The sequence below is a fragment of the Pyxicephalus adspersus genome, chromosome 2, assembly GCF_032062135.1.
Source record: "Pyxicephalus adspersus chromosome 2, UCB_Pads_2.0, whole genome shotgun sequence".
Classification (NCBI taxonomy): Eukaryota; Metazoa; Chordata; class Amphibia; order Anura; family Pyxicephalidae; genus Pyxicephalus; species Pyxicephalus adspersus.
The window spans coordinates 88,245,212-88,268,949 of record NC_092859.1 but is presented as its reverse complement, the minus strand read 5'-3'; the positions used below and the strand labels follow the sequence as shown (position 1 = coordinate 88,268,949).

Here is a 23,738-nt window from a genome sequence, read left to right as displayed (position 1 = left end):
TTTCTAACCACACCATTCTGTTTGTCTAGTAGGCCATGTACTTGCACACATTGATGTACCTGAATACATATTTACCTGTAGTTTAAAATTGATAGGAAAGTTGAAGTTTATGTATGGCTATTCAAGTTTTCTATTTACCCTGTGAAGCACTTATTACTTAACATGAGCATTGGACAGGGGCCTTTAAAAAGCCCTGGCTTTAACTAAATTTTTGAGGTGGAAAATGTAAGGCAGAGTAAAGCCAGAAAAAAAACATTTTCTAGCTAATGAAAGTGATTGCAGACATGAAGTGCATAATTGTGAGGAGGGAGGGAAGTGACATGTTCTATACAAGGGAGTATCAGGTATTTCTTTGGATTCCAGCAGCATATTGGGGCAGCAGAGAAGCTGTGAAAGGCTTTCAAATATCTTTTATGATCCATGCAGTAAAGTCTATTGCAGTAAGACAATCTAATACATTATCCCACTGAAACTCAGAGTTAGGGCCAATTTAGAGAAGATATCCAGACCAATTTAAACCAAAAAATCATTGAATAAGGTCTGTGAATATTTTCAAATTGTGCTTTGTGAAATTATGTGGAAAAAAACCTTTGGGAGGTAAACCTTTTATGATTTATATATTTCCAGTGGAAATTTAACTGTTTCCTGGATTTTAATTTTAAATTGTTTTTACTTTACATAAAAGGGTATACAACCCTTTAATATGAGGTAGAAATTACCTTCTTCAAATTGTTTATCCTTCCATTTAATTAACCTTTAAATTGTTTGTTTTTTTTGTAGGACAAATGCTTTACCATTTATCCAGAAAGGAGTGTATTACCATAAATATGGATGTAGAAAAGGGAAACCCTATGAGCTTGATGATTTTTATTCTGTAAGTACATATTTGACTTTTTTGCATGAGGTCATTTTATTGTAAAATATATATTTTATAGCTGGAACTAATATCTTTATTTAACCAGACAGAAATTAGATAGGATGCCTCTAAGGTTCTTGAAAAATGCATGTGGTGAAAAGGCCATTTCATTGATTAGGACACCTTAGATTATGGTATATTTTATGATGACAGTAATTGCACTAATTTATCCTAAAGCTATGCTCTCTCCTTCAGTATTGTTATTACTTTTTGCCCTTTGTTCATTATATGAAACATAAATAACTGTGTATGTCAATGAGAAGACAAATTAATTGTAGATCATGATGTCTTCACAGAGTATGTGAGAATAAAATAAAACTTGCTGTTTTTAAGCTGCTGTACTAAATAACATTTTTTGTAGGCCTTTTTTTATTTGAAATGACCAAAAATAGATATTTGTTGATAGGCATACCAGTCTTTGTCATGATTCCCTCAAATGTATCACATAGATGATACATGTCCTCTATTAAGGAAAAACAGTGCTGAGTGAAAAATAAGAATAATGAATAAATAGGAAATAGCACTTTTATGAACCTAACAGCTATGGGGATTTTGCACTCAGACTTTTTTGACATTATTGGTTTTATAAAGGAGGGTAACAGAATCGGTGTTTGATAACTCTGAGAAATTGGAAACATGACACTTTAAAGTGAAAAAGTGATAAAGTGAGGACACATCTAGGCCCCTGCATATTCAGTACCTGCAGTAGCATTGTCCTCAGCATTGCATGAATGCAGGATTATTTTGAACAGGCCAAGCTTCAACGATTCTGATTAGTTAGCTACATACTTCTACCACCTAAATTTATCTAGTGTTGCCACTTCTAAAGTCTAAGGGGGTGCCCAAGTGCTTCATTTGAAACTAGAATGCTCATGGATCTTAAGGTCTAGATCATTGCTTCTCTAATAACATTAGCATTTCCAAGGGTCACTGTAAATGTATAACATACAGCTTTACAAAGTCATACACACAACATGATAATGTTATATTGAACACCAAAAATGAAATACTGTAAGTGCTATGCATATCTGCTACAAACAAGAACATATTTTAAACATCACACTAGCATTGCTGGCATCTCTCCACGACTTATTGGTTTTTATATCTTAATAGTTCCCTGCACTCATTTATACTGTCCTATTTCTTTAATTTAGTAGCTAGGGCCTATAATACAAATGAGCTGCTACATGTATTAGTTTAATTTCCAGTTGTTGTCCTGCAGTAATACAACTGTAGTTTTCCTGTGTTTAAGTATTTATGACTTGAGCATTGCCTTGCCCATTTAATTTTGGCCAGATCCACTAATGGTCACTGTGTTTATAATATAGACTCAAGCACTACAGTCTTCACTTTGTTGATTTTTGCAACAAAATACAAATACTGATAGATTTTTCTAAGAATTTCTTTCCATACAAGTGCATACACAGATTCTATACAAAAGCATCAGCAAGAGTTATACCCAATAGTTTTAGGTTGAAATATGTCATAACTAACATGTGCTTCTTTAGAGCTTTTTAAAGCTTAATGTAGACAATTTTAAAATTATGTTTTTGAAGTAGTGGGACCTATGTAAGGCTATGTTGACATTGACCATGAGGTGCATTTCACACTTGTCTCCCTGGGGAGAAACTACACATAGCTCCTCATAGCAGCAGCTCCATAGAAAATGATTGAAGGCAGCAGGGAGCACTCACTGCCACCAGCTGACACTGGTTCTTTAAGAGCCATCACTGTGGTACAAGTGACTGGTGGAGTCCCTTCAGGAGCTGCGCAGGATTGCTTGATCCCAAAGTAGATCTTAACCTGCCCATGGTTTCAGGTTGAACTTTCCATCAAAATATAAATGTATACTAAATCCTAATGTGTTTTTTGTATCTTACATTCAAAGTCAGAAAGTGTTACGATGATAAAAACAACAGCAGCTACTAAAAATATTACCACAGTGTTGTCTACAAAGTAGCAGCAAATAAATTCAATATTAGGTAATGCAGGTGTACTAAGGAAGTTTTATTTTATTTCAGGTGCCCCTCTTTATAGGAAAATTCCTTTTAAATTTTGTCTTTATGAATGTTAATACTTTCTGGTAAATTATGCATTTCCCTCTTAGTCTGCCTTTGGTAGGTATATTATTAAATGAGAGGTAAAATAAATGAGTAAATATAGCTGCATTAACTTAAACATAAAATGTTTTGACTACTTCTGGAAGCAGTAAGCAAGGCTTTACTTAGGGGACTTCTAAACTAGACTTTAAATTAAGAAACCTGCCATTGCATGTCTTAACAGGGATTCATTGTGAAACCATTTTTTGTGTTTGTTTGCTTTACTTAACCTGAAATTGCTTATGAAAGTTTGACTGATTTTCAGGTTGAATTGTATATACAGACTGCCTCCTGCTATTGCCCTGTTTATAATCCTGAGCAATTGCCTATTATACTGTCACAAAACATTACTGTGAGCTGAAGGGACAAGGGTAGTTAAGATAAAAACAATTTTGTAGTTTGATTTACGATAGAATGAAAAAAGATTGATGGCTTTCTATGTCAAAGTTCTATTAGCTATTGACTAACCATGAAGGTTACTTATTTAAATTTGCTCTTTTTTTACAAGCTGTCTCCATAATGTGAAAATGAATACATCACTGGTCAACAGATCATCACATTCAATCAAGTGCAAAATTGCAGCTTTATCTTTTTCAAAAAAAGTAGAAAGGGATGTGTGTTTAGAAAGCTTTGTAGATAAGGAATACAAATGATAGCATTTGCAGGCTTGCCTATTATAATTGGCTCGTTTCCATTCTGATTACACAGTCTGTAACTTCAGCCAAATGTAGTTCAACCATTAGTTCCTTCATTTGTTCATCAAAAGCATATGAGTTGGAGTTGAGGAAAAGTGTAAAGATACATATCAAGCCATTATTTTCATCTGGTGGCTTAATTGTTTTTATACTTGTTCATAAGTCTAATTGTCTCTACACACAAAGGATTCTCATGTCGCTGATTTCCGTATTATGATGAGAAAGCCTGCAAAACCACGGAGTCAGAATACATTGAATTTTATAGTGTAAAAGAGTATAAACCAGTGATGCCAAACCAAAACCATTTTGCTTAATAGTTATTCTTTCACATTTTGTATTTATGTCTCCATTTAGCCACTCTTGTGATTTAGACCCTTACTGAACTACACAGACAAATAGCCTCCTACTTTTAGCTATTTCCTATGGTTAGTCCTTTCCCACCAACATGCAATCAACATCATTATTACCCAATACGTAGACAGATGAAAGCTTTCTAGATTAACTCTATATAGTGATCTTCTTTGCTATGTAATATTGCAAATGTGTGTAATGGACAATAAACAGATATACAAATTATTTACAGTCTGGTATGCTGTATGGTTCACAGTGGTGGAATCACAAATATTTTGACAGGTTGAACAGTATAATATTTATTTCAGCTGTGCAGTTTGGCTATAGTGCACACTTTTTTTATCAAAGGTAATTGCAAGGACAGTCAAAAGGTATTGAATTGATTTGTGTGGTTTGTGCACTATCCTGATTCTGCTTTTTCAGTAGTAGTGCTTATACTCGTGTAGGCTGTTCTAAATAGTATTACGTGTATGTGCATGTTAACATGCTTTATAATCTTACACTGCATAACAAAAGATTAGCTTTTTAATTTTCGTAACATTAAGGCTATTTTTAGAAACTGTGTGTTACTGTCTGTCAAACAGGCATTAGTGCATATTACACATTAACTTGTGTCAACCAAAAGGGAAATGCAAATGATGTACAAGCGCAGGTATAAAATCATGTCTACCTCATTTTTTCTTAGCATTATTGTTTATTTTACAGGCAAGCCTTTAGTGGCAGATTTTAGTTCAAACAGAATGGATCTTAACAAAAGTAGTAAAGGTGGCATGACAACAAAAACTTTTTTTTTTCCATTTTGCATATTATGGGAAAGAAATATAACCTTTGTCATTTTTTTTTTGTGCTCTCTGTCTCCCTTTTGGATAGAATTCCCCTACATCGCATCTTCATGAAAGTGGTTACCAAGACAGATAGGGAGTAAAATCTATCCTCTGGGGATTCCGATAACCATATGAATAATAGAGAGTTCACCAGACTCTAGTCCCTCAATCTAACAGCGCGCTCTACACCTAGAGCAAGCCCCCCCCCAGCCATGGGAGGATAGTTATGCCATCCAGCACACGGCTGCACTCAGGAATTCTGTGTGTAAAGTTGGCATCTGGGGACTGACAGAGAACCAGGAGCCCACAGATAATGCAGTACAGAAGATTCCAGCAGAAATAATTCCAGAATTTAGAGCCAAAGTTCATACAAACGTAATCGGTCCACCAAATATGGTATTCAAGATTAGAGATTAAACAAAGTCATGGTCACAGTCAAAGATTGGTCCAGGCAACATACAATCACAGGGTCAGGAAACAGGCAGAGTCAGCATTAGTGAATCCAACAGGCACTAGTCACTGGGAGCAGAAAGGTTATAAAGTCCTAGCAGCCAATGGCAGGACAGGACTAAAGCCAGAAACTAATCTGCTCATTGGCTGCAGCCACACATACTCCAAAATGCCCTTCAGCTGCATACAGTCTCAGTGTATGAACTGAGGATGCTGAGAAAGGTAGGGGCTACACAGTTAAAGGGAAGCAGGAGATGCTGTGAGCAGATGGCAGACAACTAATTTGTTAATGTTCTTTGTTGCTGCAAGTGACATGCTAAAGAGAATAAACAGGTCATGATATATTGCGGTGGTGCAGAGCATGTGATCACTGGTAAGATAGGAGTCTCCTATAAAAAATTTTTTTTTCAAATTATTACTATCTACTTCCCTGGGATTATACCATTCCCTGTCCTTCTAATGACACTGGTCTCCAGGACATGAAGTGATAGAGTTCTAGCTCTTTTCTACTCAATCTATTACTAGAAAAAAAAGTTTGGGCTAAAACAAAATAGTTAGAAAGATAAAATCTGAAAATGTTTTTGATGTATTAACCCCCCCTAGCGGTATTCCCGAGTGTGACTCGGGGTGGAAAAAATTGCAAAAAGCGGTAATCCCGAGTCACACTCAGGGTACCTTTGAGGGTCCCTCTTACCTTATCCCCGCGCTCCAGCGGCGATCTCAGGATCTCGCTGTGATGGCGGGGCGCTTCTCCGTCGGGGGGCGTGGCCGGGTGGGAAATTTAAAAGCAGATTACGGAGTAATCTGCTTTTTAATACCGCCCGGGTCCCCACCACCCCGATGCACACATCTGCAGTTAGATGCGATGCACCATGCAGGATTTCTGCTTGGTGCATCGCATCTAACTGCAGATGCGATCACCAATAGTAAATCCTGAGGGTGATGCCAGTGGAGATTTCCCGCTGGCAGCACCCCCTGGATCTACTGCCTGCTCCCTGCTCGCATCTCCCGGAGGCTGATCTCCGGGTGATGCAAGCAGGAGAGTGAGCAGCGGGGACATCCCCTACTCCCGGAGGCTGATCTGGAGACTCCCCGCTGCTCATTCTCCTGCTCGCATCACCCGGAGGCTGATCTCCGGGTGATGCGAGCAGGAGAGTGAGCAGCGATCAGCCTCCGGGAGATGCGAGCAGGGGAATGAAGTAGGGCGGGGACATCCCCACCGCATCACCCGGCAAGATGTGTGACATCTTCCGGGTGATGCGGTGGAGTGATGGATTCTGGGGGCGCTAAATTTAAAAGCAGATTACTATGTAATCTGCTTTTAAATTTTTTTTTTTTTTAAAGTAAAAACACATCAAAACATATAATAAAAGTATAAATACACATTGTAGTGCACCAAGCATCATTGCCCAGTGCCCTGATTTACATTTTGCACGCTATTAGCCCTGACCTTGATCTAACCTTTTAATGACTTTTTAATCACTTCCTGAATTGAAGTAAATTTTTTTTTCTAAAATCTGCATATAATTTATATTATTATTTATCAATAATATTGCACCCTTGTTTGGAAAATTTCAGAAGGAAATTTTTGATAAATTTTTTTTTTTTGGATAAATTACATTGTTTTGGGCTAATATTTCATTATTTTTTATAATAATGATTTATAATTATGTATTATTTTATAAATTATGATTCTAATATAATAAATAAATATAGTAATTATACCCGGGAGTTAATCCTAAGAATTACAGGCCCACAATATAAACAAAAATTTCTACGCAAAAAAAATAGGATCACTTTTTGCATCAAAAAATGACAGAATTAGAACGCTAGGGGGGTTAATGCACACTGTATTATTGTGTATCAAAGTCAAATAAAGTATGTATCACTGATAATAATATGTAAATCTACTCTTGGCAGGGAGCAAACCTCACTTTTCACACAGTGGATCATCAAAGTCTTTCGGAAAGCCTAAAGAGAAATCCTGTACTTGCCATACGAATCACAGCCGTTGATGAGAGAGCAATGAAGTCCTTGAGGTATAAAAAGGAATATTGTATTACATTTGTAACAAAAAATACAGATAGATAGAAAGATATTATGGAACGTAGAGTGGACTAACCCATAGTAGCTGATCAGATTTTAGTAAAATCAGTTAAGATGTATTATGTACCGTATATTTGGTTGCTATGGTTTTCTGTACTTGTAGAAGTTATTCTGCACATTTTATGTAATCAATAAAAAATTAGTTTTAGGGGGTAAATTACTAAAAGTGAACTTTCAGTGTAGTTAAGTAATGCGTGCACTGCAAAGACCCACTCACTTTTTTTCTTGCAGGGAACTTTATTATGGATATTTTTTTAAGTGGACAGGGTCACTTTAAGCTTTTTAAATCCCTTTCATACAATGTTATTTAAGCCACTGAAACTGACATACTAAAGATACCAATTACCATTAAATACAAAATCTAAAGGGCCATATTTTCTCTTTTTTTCCCGCTTACCTTTGTTGATGGACTGGACACTCATATACATTTTTATCTCAAAGATTTTTTTCTTGAAAGCATAGTGTTTTGTTGCATATGTCATAGCTTGTCCCATCTAAAAAAAATTAAAAAAACATAGTTGAGACTTTATTGGGGTTTAGAAAATGCCACTTGCTAGTGCTGACAAGGCTAGAAAGTGGTAAGAACATTCATATACCCCAGCATGTGTCTGCTTTTTGCATTACTATAGTTTTTTTTTATATTAATGAACATTAGCAGAGCATTCAGGCTGTGTGGATATTATTGAATAAAAGAATTACATGTGTCTTTAATGTTATTTTCTCTACTCACAATCATAAGTTCTGGTTCCATTTTTAGAATGTGGCAAATAATATTGGTTCCCTGTTTTCAGAGCACCTGCATAATTAATTTAATTACATCTATAATTACTAGAACTTGGAAAGCTAAATGGCCAAACCTAGATATAAGCAGACTTTAGTACTAAATTCTAATGTGCACCACTGACAGCCTAATACCTAAGTGCTCAGGGGATCAATATTAAAAGCAATGTTCTATAGACAGAATCATTTTTTACTTTAATTTAAACAATGATTTACATTGTTGTACTGTATAAATAAATAGACCATCTAATTGTCAATTAAGTTTTAAGTCGTATGTCCTAAATTATTATACCCTGTTCAGTAAATGAACAGCATTCATAATAAAATCTCTTTTATTATATATTATGAAGGTATAACATAGAGATGTTATAGAAAAGTTGTGCATGATCATTTTTATTGTCTGATACTACTATTTGTCAATACCACCGCCACTAGGGACTACCATTCCAACCAAAACTATGTTGTGTCTTTAGGCATCTGATATAATGCTGAAGGGTAAAAAACAAGCTGTTTTGAAATTACTAAGATTTTCCAGTTTGTATTAGTATCATGGGACTTGGCTTTTCCTACTGTAAAAGAAAGGTGCTATTTGCACATGCATTGAACAAGCCTGTGTGAGATACACAAGAAAAATCAGCAGATCTCACCAATCCAGACATGGATAGATGTCTCCTTGCTTGTCATTTGCAGAGACACATCTGTTTCTTTAAAACTAGTCTTGGATTCTGTGAACAGAACTTGTTGCTTAAAGTCATCTTTTCATTTTCAGTTTTCTAGCATTCCAAAAAGGCAGGCTTATCCTACTTTGACATATTTTCAATCCTTGAAATCAAAACTATAGAATGGGCGGCACCAGGCTCATTACAAAAGATCATAACACAGTTAATGTTTGTATAAATTTTACTTAATTTACAAAGTTTGGAAGGCATTATTATAGGACTTACCAGGCCAGTCTTGCTTCTTCATTTGCCTAACCGTACCTATTTCAAGGCTTACTAGGAAGTATAATCCATCTAGTTTTGTTAGCTGGTTTTCTGGGGTTTTCTGCTAGTTTGATGTGTTTTAACAAATTATATTGGTAGCCTTCCAGATGACATTTGTTTGAGTAGCCCAAAGCACCTCACATATTGATAACCTGTATATACCATTCTTATGTTCTCACTTGTGTTTCCAGGGTCATGTTTGAAGGAAATAAATGTGAACCTAATGTTCACTGGCAGGATGATAACATTCTTTTAACTGTTCAAGGTATGTGTCTTTGTTATCACTATCGACCTTCATTTGTAAAAAAAAAAAAAAAAAAAAAGTTTTAGTGTCATTGTCTGACTTCTAATTCTCTTTGTACAATGTTGTGGTTTTCATTGATATAGAGTTTAAAAGAAATTATTTATGACCTGAAAACGATTCCATCTTTTGTAGATGCGATAAAAGAAAAGTTAAAGAACAGAAGTGTTCGAACTTTAACAGGTTTGGGGAAACACTTTCGACAACTTGACAAAAATGGAAGTGGATATTTAGGAAAAACAGAATATAAACAGGCTCTGAAAACCTTTCACCTGGATTTGTCTGAAAAAGTAAATATTGAGTATAAGAGTATAAGAGAACATATATAAAGATTATTGTATTTCTTTAGGATGCTCACCAGTGTTTGCTAGGATCATAGTAGCCAAAAAATATCTGATTTCTGCAAAGTTGAGTTTAATTCTGCATCAATTCACACTACATGTACAATATGACTGGAAGCTCATCTAAAATTTATGTACGGGATATTTATATAACACTACAAGATGAATAAATTAAGACAAACTACATGGCATAATATCAAAAGCAAATTGAATTTACTAAAATAACTCATCTAAATGACATTTTAAAAAAGTGCAAAGTGGTGACCATTTAGTGTTGTTGCTGAAGAAGAATTCTTTTAGCAGAGCTTTAGCAGGGTCTTGAAGATCACTAAATAATTTTTTCATAGCAAACATATCACATTTAGGGATATTGGCAGTAATTGTATAGTTATAAGGATGACTATTACAATCTGGAGAGCAAAAATAATTTCCACATCGTGTGGTCAGTCAGGTTAGGGGTATGTTGGATGTGGGAATAAAAAAACAAAAGTTTGGTCCAACAGAAATTTGACAGAGAAATTAGTCTGTATTTGCACACCCAAGGTTCACACATGACAGACCTGTTGTAAAAAAAAGGTTAATTTAAATCTGGTACAGAATGAGATATCTCTGCAAATTGATACTGTATAAATGGTTATGCAATACAAATTATCTTTGCACACTTTTCCTGAACCCACCCACATTTTATCTTTCTCACCTATCACTAATAAATTGTTTAGCTGTGCTCCAAAAGGAACTGTAGGAAGGAGTGTTTTATTGATCATGTCTTATTTTGTTACCTGTTCACAAGTTTGGGAAATCAGTTAAATGTTAGTGGAAAATATGTTTTTATAATAAAACATTGATCCTTGTTATGTATCAAAAGGAAGAGAATTTAATTAGATATCTTTATGCAGCCTTTTCAGGAAGTAGATGGAAAGTGAATACTCTTTATAACTAAAATATACCAGTTAGTAAACCATATTGAAAATAATAAAACATACAGGAAATGTGATTCTATTTGTTATCCAATTGTACTGTTGGCTTTTTTTGTAACTAAATACTCACTTAAAAAGTGGTTTCCAGCATGTACAAAACCATTAAAAAACAATACAAAGGTCTCCCAACTACTGATTTGTAATGTATATGTTTCCAGAAAACAAAACAGTAAAAATATATCATAACCATCCCTTTAGAAGTAACATCTTGCTGATTAATTTATTACAGATCTGTGCATGTAATAATTTTTACTATGCCTTGGGAAATTAGGATAGGTGGGAATCTGGAAGCAGTAACTATACTTTAATGTAAACATTGTAATGCCTGTTCCCAGAAATGTTGTGTTTGGTCATTTTCTTGCGGGGGACTGGGCTTTCATTTAAAGAGAAAAGTGAGCATGCTACAGTATGTGCCCACTAACCCTGTAGGTAAAGTAAATGGTAAAACGACCCCTTAAATGCAAAAAGCAGCTTTTTTTGCCTTTGAGCTGTAAAGTGGTGGCAAACCATGTGTATGTGCATTTCCTTGTTCCCTCTGTTCTTGCATCATCAGTCAGTGTGTTAAAGGGTAAATGGTTACTCCATTGATAAGTGAATGATCTATCAATACACTTTTGATAATTATCAAAACATAACCCAGCATTACTGGTTTGTCAGTGAATCACTTATGGTTGGAGGTACATATTCTTGGCTGCACAGACCTCCACATGCCAGCTAATGGTACCCTGTCTGCTGGTAAAGCAGAACTAAAAGTACAAATTTAAAAAATCAAACATACTTTTACTTCCGAAGATCCCTTGTTCCTTCAGGAACAGTCTTCAATATGGTCCAGCATCCTCCAGGTTTTTTCCATTGAAGAAGCATCAGGCACCATCATCTTCCTTCTTGCTTTTTCTGCCTAGGTCACCCGATCTCGCACGGCCCAGGCACGAGATCAGGTGACATATGCTGCTGTATTTGTAAAAACAAAAGTGCAGATCTCACTGTGCATGTTTTTTTTTTTCTCAATGACTGAAAAGCCCATCTGCATATGCTCGATCTCAGGCATGTGCAGAAGGAACAGGCCGAAGCCTCCTGAGATAAGTGACGTATATATGTATATACGCCCAGAGGCTCTGCGCTCCGATTCAGTCGGTAAGGACAGAAAGGGGAGGGTCTTACTGATAAAAAAAAATCAACAGCAATGTACCCTTCTACATAAGGTAAAAATTATGGTGATAAGTCCACTTTAAGTACAGAGATGAAGTTATCAGACCCTTTGTCAGAACTTATGCTGGCGCACGAGGACAAGCATAAAGTCTGACAATGACCTTACTGATGCAGGAAAATCCCTGGCCTAATGTAGCCAGTGTGTATGCAGTTCCTGGACAATGAGGGCATTGATGCCAATGACTGGCCCCCATGTTTCCCAAAATCCAATGGAGGCCTTCTGGGACATTATGTATAAGGATACTGTTCTCTGCATATCTGTATAATTATATACTGGAATTAACTGTCATGGATGCATAATGATCTATTTTTTAATAGATTCTTTATTTAAAGTAAAACAATAGGAAACGTTATCTCAACAGATAAATGTTATCTCAACAGTAAAAGAAAACCAAAATAAAACATCAATGCTAGAAAAGACAACGCTGTAATATGACTAAAGATAATAGATAGGTGTGTTTTTTTAAGGAAATTTAGGAATGCACAGTTCCCGGGAGAAGGGGTTAAACAGGGCAAATACATGTCAAGAATGAAATTTGGGGGAAAAGCATGAAGCAGTGAAAATCCCCCAAAGGAGTAACATTAAACATAGAGGAACAGGGAAAGGAGGAAGGGAGCAAGGTAAAGGGAAGTCAACAAATCCATAAACAAGGATACATTTTAATGTGAAATAGATATGCAGGGGAAATGCCAGTAAAGCTAACCTGTCAGCTAAGCCTGTTAGCCTTTGCTGGTATAAAAAGCCTCTTATGTGTGCCATTCCAGGTCCACTTTTTACTGAGGGCTCATATTCCTCGACCTCAGGGTTAGGCCCTAATCCATATTTTAGGCTCCAGCATCTCTAATTCTCAGAAACATCTGATAGCACTGTTACTTGCCAGTACATTTCAAGTTTACCTGGCTTAGATTTAGGTGTGTAGTTATCAAAAACTGGAATACTAGAATAACAACAACCTTTAACTAAAATCTTAAAAAAAATCTACTAAAGATAACAGGAAAAATCTTTTGTGCAAGACTTTAGGTTTGAGTTAAAACTTATTTTTGTAGGTGGCCTTATTCAACCCTGAAAAGTAAAGCTAACATTGTGAGCTCTGTTTGCAGTGATTACACTGTATAAGAGTTAAAAACCAATTAAAATGTGTATTTAGAAATACTCATGAGTGCATAAAAAGGTTATGTGATATTTTAAGATCTATCTGTTTTAATAATTGCTGATTGTTTCGGTTGATACAGTGGCTTCTGTGCTAAAATCCTTTCACAGGCCAAACTGTGAAGAAACACTATGTCATGCAGTAATGAATTTTACATGTTTTATTATAGCAACTGTGATCAGAAGGTACATGAATGTATTACTGTACATTTTACTATTTTAAATGTGTAATATTGCATGCCATATGTCAAGGATTCTCCTTACTACTGAACGGCTAATTGTTGTTGGTATTTTTTTTAGATGTTTGAATCCTTATGGGATATTCTGGATGAAAACAGTGAGGGGAGAGTAGACTATGCTATATTTGTCCGTGCTCTTGTGGGAGAAATGAATGAGTATAGGAAATCATTGGTTCGAAAGGTAAAATAAATATGACATTTGTGTTTCCGTATGTAGGTCTCAGACAACAGTAATCTGTTTGGCTCATGGTACAGTAGTATGTCTTCTTAGTTTAGTATCTATTAATCAGCCATATGACATTACATTTACACCAAGTTATTAGCCATATAGGTAAAAAGAGTGGATACAGTTATGTCATTCTAAAAGTCCTAATATTGTGATTATACACCACCTGAAGTATAAGTACATGTGATGCACATGTGATGACATTTTAATTTTTCAATTATATTTTTTATGAACATTTTAATTATGTCAAAATGTGGTAAGATAAAGAAACAGAAACTATGAATGAAGAATAAATGCTTATATGTCATACATATACATACTATCATATATTTATAAATAAATAAAGTAATTATCTACTGTTAGTGTGCTTTTTTCAAGTTTAAGGTTGGCTTCACAGTGTCATGCTGCATTTTCACATGGATGTTAACAAGCATTTTGCAATGCATTACTGTACATTTTGTTAGGGTGCCCAATTCGTTTCCAACTAAATGTACTGCCTAACTCACCAAAAAATGCTGTATGCACATTGATAATATACATATAACACATGTGCAGTATTGCAGTCATACAAATAATATCCAGTCTGCCAGGGCTGTACACTGTGCTTGTATAGCATGCATGAGGGGATTACAGAACAAGGGAGTCTTCAGGAGAGCAAAATTGAAGCCAAATAAAAGCCAATTGGTTAGGAAAGAGGAGGAACTTTCTTCTACTCATTATCATCATATTATAGAGGCCTCAATGGGGTTTCGTAATCCATTAGATTTAGTTTACTGTATTAGTAGCATTGCAATAAATAAATATGCAGTAAATAATAGAGTAAATAAATATTTATGAATATATATATATATATATATATATATATATATATATATATGTGTGTGTGTAACCTGTTCTGTTTTTAGGCATTTATGAAACTGGACCCAAATAAGACTGGTGCAGTTTCTATGATAGATGTGAGAAAGTTTTACTGTGCAAAGAAGCATCCTCAAGTGTTGGCAGGTAAGTTTGGTTTGAACGGCTAGTATGTTGCTAAAAAGGTAAATGTTGGTAAATCCTGATAGTGACTGTGATATTACACAACTAAAATTAGCATTTATATTTGAACAAAGTTTTTTAAAATATACAATAATCTTTTTACCTTGTTCAGATATTACCACAGATAATTATTTAGAGATGAGTACAATGGCAACAGATTGTTCCAAGGTGATTGTTATAATGCATTGTTAAAGATTTAAAGGTTTATGCAAATTTACATATAAACCAGTCTCTAATTGTCATGTGTTAAAACAGTAATTACTGTAGTGACTGTAGACATGTAGTGCTAGAATGGCACTCCTATATACATTACAGTCTAATTGTTTAAGGTGTTTTAGATTTACCAAAGCTGTCCAATAAAATTGTATGTTATCATGTAGTCTTTTTACTGCATAGTTTTTGATAGACATAAATGAGATACTAGATCATATTGTTAGCTTTGCCTTTACATAAAACTTTGTGTCTTTTGCCTGTTACACAGTGTCTACTGGGCTCATTTATTTACAAGTGATAGATGAAGATAATTGCTCACTTTTACAATGTTGCATTGATATTGTTTTTATTATACCAATTCACTATTCGTTACTTTTTACATCATATGAATTTCTTTCTTGTTAGTGGATTTGAAGCAGTTACAAAGCTTATATTATTCAGTGTTTTGTTCTTTGATATTACCAGGTAAAGTTGAAGTGCAGGTTCTCCAAAATTTTATTCCACATTCCCAGCTAGTTTTTGTAGGGAAAGCAGCAGTATGTTAGCAGTGTTTCAGGCATATGGTATTACTTCTTTATTGTGCCTTTACAAAACCTCTGTGTATGTTCACTAACAAGCACGTCAATCCCTGTACCAATGTGTTTTAGCTCCAAATCCCTGGGGTACCAAAAAGGCCAAGTTTTTAACATTTCCCTGCATGTACCCAATTTGCATAAACTCATTGCTAATTACATTTAATTGGAAGTGATTTGCATATGTTTTGGATGCCTGTAAGCCTATTTATGGCTCTTGAGATCTGGAGATAAGGAATACAGCCATTTGCATTATGTAACATCATGTTGTATGTATAATTCTAAACTTGTACAGGAAAGTCCCAGTTTTCATTTCTCCTTTTTTTAGGTTCTGCATCAGAGGAAGAAATCAAATCTGCATTTTTGGAAACACTGGAGAGTGCATGCACTAATCCCCAGGAAGTATCCTACAGTGAATTTGAAGATTATTACGAAGGACTGAGTATTAGCATCTTGAGTGATGAAGATTTCATTAATATTTTAAGAAACTCCTGGGGCATATAGGGAACTGTGCACTGTACCAGTGACCTGTATCAAGATTTACCTACATTAAGGATATAGCACAAGCTTTAACTTTAATTCTTAAGATTAGAATCACTGAAGTGCAAATACACAGTTTGACAAAACAACATTTCTTTAAAGATTGACATCTGGTTTTTGTGTTTGACGCTATTGCAAATATAAAAAATATTTTTATTTTCATGTGATTTAGCATTTACAAAAGGGAAATTGATGTAAGTAGCTTGGTGCATGATTTGTGAATATTAAATAATCATGAAATGCATAAAAAATACACCTGTAACTTTCGAGATAATATTACGTTTTAGATGAGTTGGTTAGGGCAAGAAGACATTTTCGATATTTCTTATATTAACTATAAAAGATTTAGATAATTTTTTAAAAAGTTATATTAAAGTACATCCAAAGACTCCTTTTTAAAAAACTTAAACAGGTCCCAAATCCAGTTACTATGTGATGCATGACATAAAAACAATACTTTTTCACCCTGAGAGTATTAAACATCCTTTATTTAGGTCTTACATGCTCCTCCCCTTTGGATTAAGCAAAACATGGGAGGGTTTTTGCAGAAAAGCAGAGCTGTTATTCCTAAACTCAGTGAGCAAAACTAGCTATGGCGAGCTACAGAATGACATGCTACTGGCTTGTGAATCAGTAATGGCAATTCTAGTCATGACCCCTGTAACATCTTCTTATCCTAGTGCAAGAAGACACAGCCTACATGGCAACAGTGCTAATATGAATTCAGAAGCAATAACCCAGCATAACATGAATCTTCAGGCATTGGTGGAAACTGTTGCAGAACAATTTAATGTAAAGCCTTAGTTTTGTTTCTTGAACAAGTATGCCTCTTCCTGTAAATATACAGCATCTAAAAGGAGGTTGGATTGTGGACACGTTTGGAATCAGCCCACAATATGCTAAAAACAGGTGGGCCTGTACCATAACCTTAACTTTTTTTTACCTGTTAACATAAGGTTTGGTATGCATTTGTGAGTTCTTAATGAGTACGTCACACAAATAGATGTTGTATTCTACTAAAAAGGGCATTAATATCCAATTTTCTGACAAAATGTTTTTGTTTTGTTTTGGACAGAACAGGTAAGTGGTAGACCTATCAGGTTTTTATTGCTGAAATGGAGGAAGTGAGGGAAATCTCCCCTAACAAAAATTGTTAGTTAAAGTAGGTTTCAGCCAAGATACACTAAAGTCTTCCTCCTTTTAAGTATCAGGTGCAGGATCTTCAATCCCTACCTACCTTCTTTACAAATTGGACCTGATTTAATAAAGCTCTCCAACACAGAAAATAGACTATCATGGAACAAACTGGGTGATCTAGCAAACCTGAAATTGATTTCATAAAAATAATTTGCTATTTAACATGGTTTTAATCCAGGACTTGATCCATTCCAGGTTTTCTGGATAACCTAGGATCTCACATGATAGGTTAACATCTCTAGTCTCAGAGAGCTATAATAAATAAGATCCTTTGTGTCTATTGGTAAGTAAATGCACTCAATAACTATAGATTTAAACACATTAGCTCCCATAATAATATAAAATAGTTTGTAAGTGTTTAAGTTATTGTTTAATATTTACTATTTGTAAAGTGGATTTTGTAGCAAAATTTTGTTAACACCAAAAAACAACAAACGGAACAATCTCCATTTAAAATAAATTAAAAGTAAACATCAAAAAACAAAATACATATTATAATAAATAAAATAAATGAAATTTGAAATGTCATAGTTTCCTCAACTTAACATATTTTTAATATTTGAATTTTAAGTTCTGACAATAATAAAGCAAAGACAGAAACATTTTAAAACAAGGCATATGTGTACAGGTATCTCCGTGCTATCCGATGTTAGATTATACCAGGTAGTAGTTATTAACATGCAACTGAACATCTTCTTGTAATCTTGAAGATGTTAATATTTTGGCCAAGCCACTTCTTGGCCAAGCCAGTTGTGTGGAGTGTGGATATAAATATTTGGGTATATTCTGGGCACTCATTGGAGTTGAAGAAGTGGCTTGGATAAGCTACAAAATGTCTTTAGCATTGCAAAACCAAGACCTGATTACTAAATGACTGTGGCCTGGATAAATGCAAACCTTCACAAACATGTTGGACAATAATGTTTCCTAAAGACGGGTTGGCGTTTATTGACAACTCTGGCATATCAAAACATGCTTACCATCATACTTTTCTGATATTCTACAGTAAGGCACGGGGACAATAAAATCATTGGGGGTTTGGGTTCATTCCTAAGAGCTTGGTTGAAAAGATGAAATTATTATTAGGAATTTATGAAGTTATTATTGTGTGTATTATATATAATAATATATCTTATTGCCGCATTATTATCTTAACTGATTTATGTAAAGGTCAGCCAAAAATTACACAAAGTTGTGGTTCTAAAAAAGTTAAAAAACATTAGTTTAACAAATGTTTTATGTTTATAATTGGTGAATTAAATTAACATATCATAGTTTTCCCCAGTGTTTTGTTGGTTTCAGTAAGTTATCCTGCATAGACACTAAATCTGTCAGATCACATTTACATATTATCAACTCCACCCGAGCCAGATAACCAAAAGTAACTGTTACACATATATTCACCATGTGTTCATTGCAATTCATAGGCAAATTTTAATTTACAGTTGATCTACCCTTATCCAATACTTAACTGTGCGTTGCCATTACCCCTTATTCATAGTAAGATATATTTATTTCTTCCTCCCTAAGATTATCAGCTCCAGAATCAGTGTTTTCATCTAGAACTCTAAATCAACAGAAATACCTTTTATTTCTGGCCATTGAAGAGCACTTACTCCATGTAACTCACTCAATGTGACAGTGTTGGACCAGTTTAATACACTTATAATTTGCTTTTTTGGCTACTCCCTTTATCAACATGCTAATTACATTTGTAAATACAAGTTTGTTTTCAATGGTAATTACATTCATTATTTTAGTTCCTAAACAGTGCAACACCCAGATGCAATGCCAAGCCTCCCTCTTTGAAAGAACTAAAATTCAGAGAATGAAAAGGGAAGGCCAGACACTGGAAGACAAGTTCACTCTAGGTGGGTTAGTTCATATAAGTGAGTTGGGTCTCACATGGGCTGCTATTTTTTATTTACTCCTGAACTTAGAATTTAAAATATCACCTTAAAGTGGAAATAAACCCAGTCGATACACATCTCATACTCATTCCATTCTGGGCATTGCCATCTTTTCCTTTTTTTCCTTCCGTATCCCAATCTTTGGCCATCTTGATTGTCTGAGCTGGGATGATGTAATTCCTGCACACGAGAGTTCATTCAGTTCCTGCACCTGCAAGGGAAGCCAGAATTGTGGGATGTCCCTGGTAACAAATGTATTCGCAGCTCAGCAAAATTTGTTGACAGCTGGGCAGTGACCACTAAATTTTAAAGTGGGACTTTACTTACATTTTAAGCTAGTACAACTGGAAATAATATCAAGGGGAGAATAACATGGTGACAGGTCCAATCACTATTTAACAACTTAAAACTAGTGTGTCTGCTATAGTTCATACTTGTGGACTTGTCTTCCCATGAAACAAATGCAATCTCGTATCCCATCTTTAGCCTCTAAATATGCCATTAGTCAAACATAATTTCTCTTTATCACATCAAACTTAAATTTCTTCTGCATATGCCTTAAATAATATTACTGCCTTAATGAATGTAAAATATGTTACATTTGAATGTTTTTTTAATTAGGGTCTTTTTGATTTTCCCTACAAAGTGGTATTTCTTTTTTTATTTGTTGTTTTTTAAATGCAGAATTATTTATCATTTTCTTTGCCAGTTGTTTTGAAAGAATGCATGTGAAATTCCTTGTCTTGCTATTAGATAGTAAACTGTGCACTTTAGTATGCTAACTAAATGTTTGTACTGTTGTCCAAGTGTGAATCAGGTTAAGGATAAGAAGAAAGACATTTATTTAAAAGTACTAGTTAAAAGTTTATTTTGAAAGTATGGGCTTAGTTGTTCTAACCAGTTTAGGAGCCATTATTATTATGTTTTCACTATGGATTTATACATTTAGCTTTTTTTTTTTTAACAAACAAGGCTTCCAGTAAGATATATTGTCTTTTAAGACATCTCATTTTCTGTAAAAAAAAAAAAAGAGACCACAGATTAACAAAACATAACAATGCATGTTGTCTTTACAGATGGTTCTGTTCTTGAAACCAAAATAATGTTTTTTGTTCAAAACACGGTAATTAATTTATAAACTTGGGTTAAGGCAAACTTTTACATTTTGCATTTTAGTTTATATTTATGCTTCTGCTACAAGAAAATGAAACAAAATGATCGAAAACACAAATTTGTGTAAACTATTTGAAAATAATAAAAGAAATGTATGTTGTTAAACCTACTATGAGTTCCTCTACATTTTGTTTTATTACCTGTGTACTTACCTTTTTTTAGACCTTTCTTTGGGGCAAAAAATGGTCAGAAAACCATTGCAAGAAATAAGAGGGAAAGGATAGAAGTAATCAGGGTTAGTTGTAGGTAAAATGAGTTTAATACAGGGTGATTCTTCTTTTTTAGTAATCCTTAGGTAAAGGAATCAGAGAATACTTTGTGGCAAACTGCTCGGAGGGCTGCAACTAGCCTCCATGTATCAGTGTTTATTTACATTTTTACAAATACTCAGAAGCCACTGCTGTTACTACATTTCTCAAACTCTAGCACTGAGAAAGAATAAGATTACCTACCCATCTGACATACAGATCTGGATTTAAGCTGTCATGCTATCAATCCTAGCAGTTACTTGTTTTGAGCTTGAGATGTACCAGGTATTCCCTAGGGACTGTGTTTTTTCCATTGGCTTCATTACTGATAATGAGTCTGTAATGCATATGTTGCATCATTACATAAATGTTTTTCATTAGTATAGTAGCAACTATAGTTGTGATCCAGGTGTAGAGGTTTTATCCACTTCAAAAGGTATTTTATATTGCATGTTTAATTACTCAGATCAACGCACTGAAATATCTTTAGTACACTCTACACTAGGGTAAAATAATATCTTCAATACATAAACTTTAAATTACAAAAAGCAATTACTCAAAATATTTTTTTGAAATACTATATTGTACATTATATGCTTGATAGATTGTGCCCTGAACTTTTTTCCAGCAGAGAATAAAGGGTGCAGCTAAGCCTGTGCTGCTTTGCATGAAGAGCAGAAATTGCAGGAAATGCCTGAACAGTTTTGAAATTTATAGCTGGTATGGGAGACACTGATCATTTTATAGAAGTGATATCTCACCTCCCTCCAGCTTTTTCCAATGGGTCAATTTCATCTGTGACAGTTTCAGGCTGTATATTTCAAAAACTACATTTTTGGAGATCACATGTAAAAAAAAAAAAAATGGCTGTCTACCCTTTTTAATGAGATCTGCCTTTTGTGAAATTTTCTGTCACCTGTGGAATTTGGGAGTAGGGGGATTGGTAGACCCACAGGCACTTTCCCAATTTTCTCCATTGACAATTTACCTAAATATGTGTTGGCACAGGTTTTCAAAAGTTTAATGATATGTTTATGGCCTGGGTTTTCTTACACACTATGCACTAAGCTAGTTGCATTTTTTGATCATCATTAGACAATTAGAATATTGAAAGTTGCACATTTATTCTGGCCAAGCTGCTAACTTCTAAAAATGTATATGTGTTCCACATTAGGCTACTGACCTGCAGCAGGTGGATGATATGTACATGCAGATGTTACCTGAAATGATGTATTATTAGTTGCAACTTGTCCAGGAAGAGGCTTGTTATTTCAGCTTGAAAGGAATAACAAACAAAATGAAGCCTATAAACGTGAAGTGTTCATTTAAATGACATTAAGTACACTTTAGTCTGAATGTTCTTTCTGGCTTGGACTAAATGCACTGTATTCATCCACATTTGCTTACTATGCCATAATGAAAAAGATTACATTCCTTTCAGGACAATGCAGTCCCATCTTTTGTTTGCATTTCTAGGCAGATGTTTGCTGTAAAGAATAATGCCCTTGTTGAATTTTAAGTAGAAAACAACAGGCCATCCTTTAGCTATATAGATGACTTAAATATGTGAGTCTGCTTAATAATACTTAGGCACAATTCTAGTTTTATTAAATCCCTAAGCTTGGTCTGATTAAACAAGCAAATGTACCTTAGTAGTAAAAAAAATGAAAATAGGAATAACTAGAAGCAAGACATAACTAAAGCATTAAGGCAAAACTGGCAATTTTGTTCTAAAATGTTGCTCCAGGAGGCGTAAAGTAAAATTATTCAGTTTTGATTACAATGTTCACTTTCACTCCCATAAGTTATTACATAGGTTTAAAAAAGACATAAGTCTATCAAGTTCAACCACTAGGGAAATAAATATTTCCCAGATAAAACCCTATAGACATAGTTGATCAAGAGGAAGGCAAAAAAAACTTCTGGTTCAATTTGCTCCAACGGGAAAAAAATCTTTCCTGATCCCATGAGCAATCAGATGTTCCCTGGATCAACAGGTCTGTTATCTTTACTTTAAAGCTTTAATACTCCGTAATATACTGTGCTTTTAGAAAAGCATCCAACTTTTTCTTAAAGCAAACCATAATACTTGCTATCCAAGTACTAGTACTCAATTCTCTGTAGACAAACTCCCAAAATGTTCTTGTAAAAACTTCCCACAATGGCAAACATGACTTTGAATGCCTTATGACGTGTATTTTTTTAAAGCAAATGGTGTAAGGGTGTTCATGGTGTAAACTGACTCGCTTTATGGACCCTGGTAATGCTTTGTACAGCAGCACTCAAGTAATGAAATGAAGGGGCAGCACTAGGAGCCAATCAGATGCTGACCAGGTACCTAATGACAAGAGGAGGGAACAGAAAAAACAGCAATCGGATGCTCATTCATTGTACACTAACATACTGGTTTGTAGAGAGGTAAATCTGTGAGCTGGATGGACAGACATACAAATCTTTCATCGGGTAGAAAGACTTCCTTGTATTTACGTCAACTGCATGTTTAGGTGCATAGTCATCTTCAGCTTCAATTGTTTAAAATAAGAATATTGCTACTGCCTATTTTTCGCCTGTGCAAACATTTAGCAAAGCACTGTTCCCCTCCTCAAGCATTCTTGAGCTTTTAAAGTTTGTGCCTTATAATTTATGCATAAACTGTGTCCCCTGTAGTCAGAAGAGTTCTCATTACATATGGCCTTTGTCCACTGCAAAGCATGTTTTTTGGGAATAATTTAAATAATGCAGTGCTCCAACTAATTTTGCAAAGGTTATTTTATATGGTTTGCAAACTTCAGATCCAAATTATTTTCTGCTTTGTAAGCAATTATTTAAATGTTAAGTCTGATTTCATTTTACATACACCAGACATGGCAGAAACTGGTCATTGAGATCATTTTTTGTTTTTCTTTTAGGATTTCTTGTTTAAGGGATTTGTCAAATGTTCTAGCTGGGTCAGGAGTGTGTGATTTCCATGAATGATAACTGCAGTCAGTATGGTATTCACATTTAAAAGTTGGATAGTATGTGCACTTGGTATTTTGTTTCACATGTACTCTGTAGATGTACCCGCAAAGTAGGTTAAGTTACATGTCCATCACCTTCAAAGGCTGGCAATGAATAGCAGCTTGAATACACTTTGAAGCAGCTAGTGTTATTTATAATGCACATGGAATAAGCCTGAGTAGAACTTTCATAGCAAATTA

General features: G+C 34.7%; 1 protein-coding gene across 3 annotated transcripts in view; it reads left to right on the top strand.

Moving 5' to 3' along the window:
* The window catches only part of CAPS2 (calcyphosine 2), a 56,436-nt gene extending 36,037 nt beyond the window's left edge, over positions 1-20,399 (top strand). For all 3 annotated transcript variants that reach the window (XM_072401382.1, XM_072401380.1, XM_072401381.1), the window contains exons 13-19: positions 781-874; positions 7,256-7,374; positions 9,396-9,469; positions 9,641-9,795; positions 13,483-13,602; positions 14,553-14,649; positions 15,799-20,399. In XM_072401382.1, the coding sequence (XP_072257483.1) occupies positions 781-874; positions 7,256-7,374; positions 9,396-9,469; positions 9,641-9,795; positions 13,483-13,602; positions 14,553-14,649; positions 15,799-15,974 (835 nt within the window). In that variant the 3' untranslated portion in view covers positions 15,975-20,399. The remainder of the gene's footprint in view (positions 1-780; positions 875-7,255; positions 7,375-9,395; positions 9,470-9,640; positions 9,796-13,482; positions 13,603-14,552; positions 14,650-15,798) is intronic.
* The last annotated feature ends 3,339 nt before the right edge of the window (positions 20,400-23,738 follow it).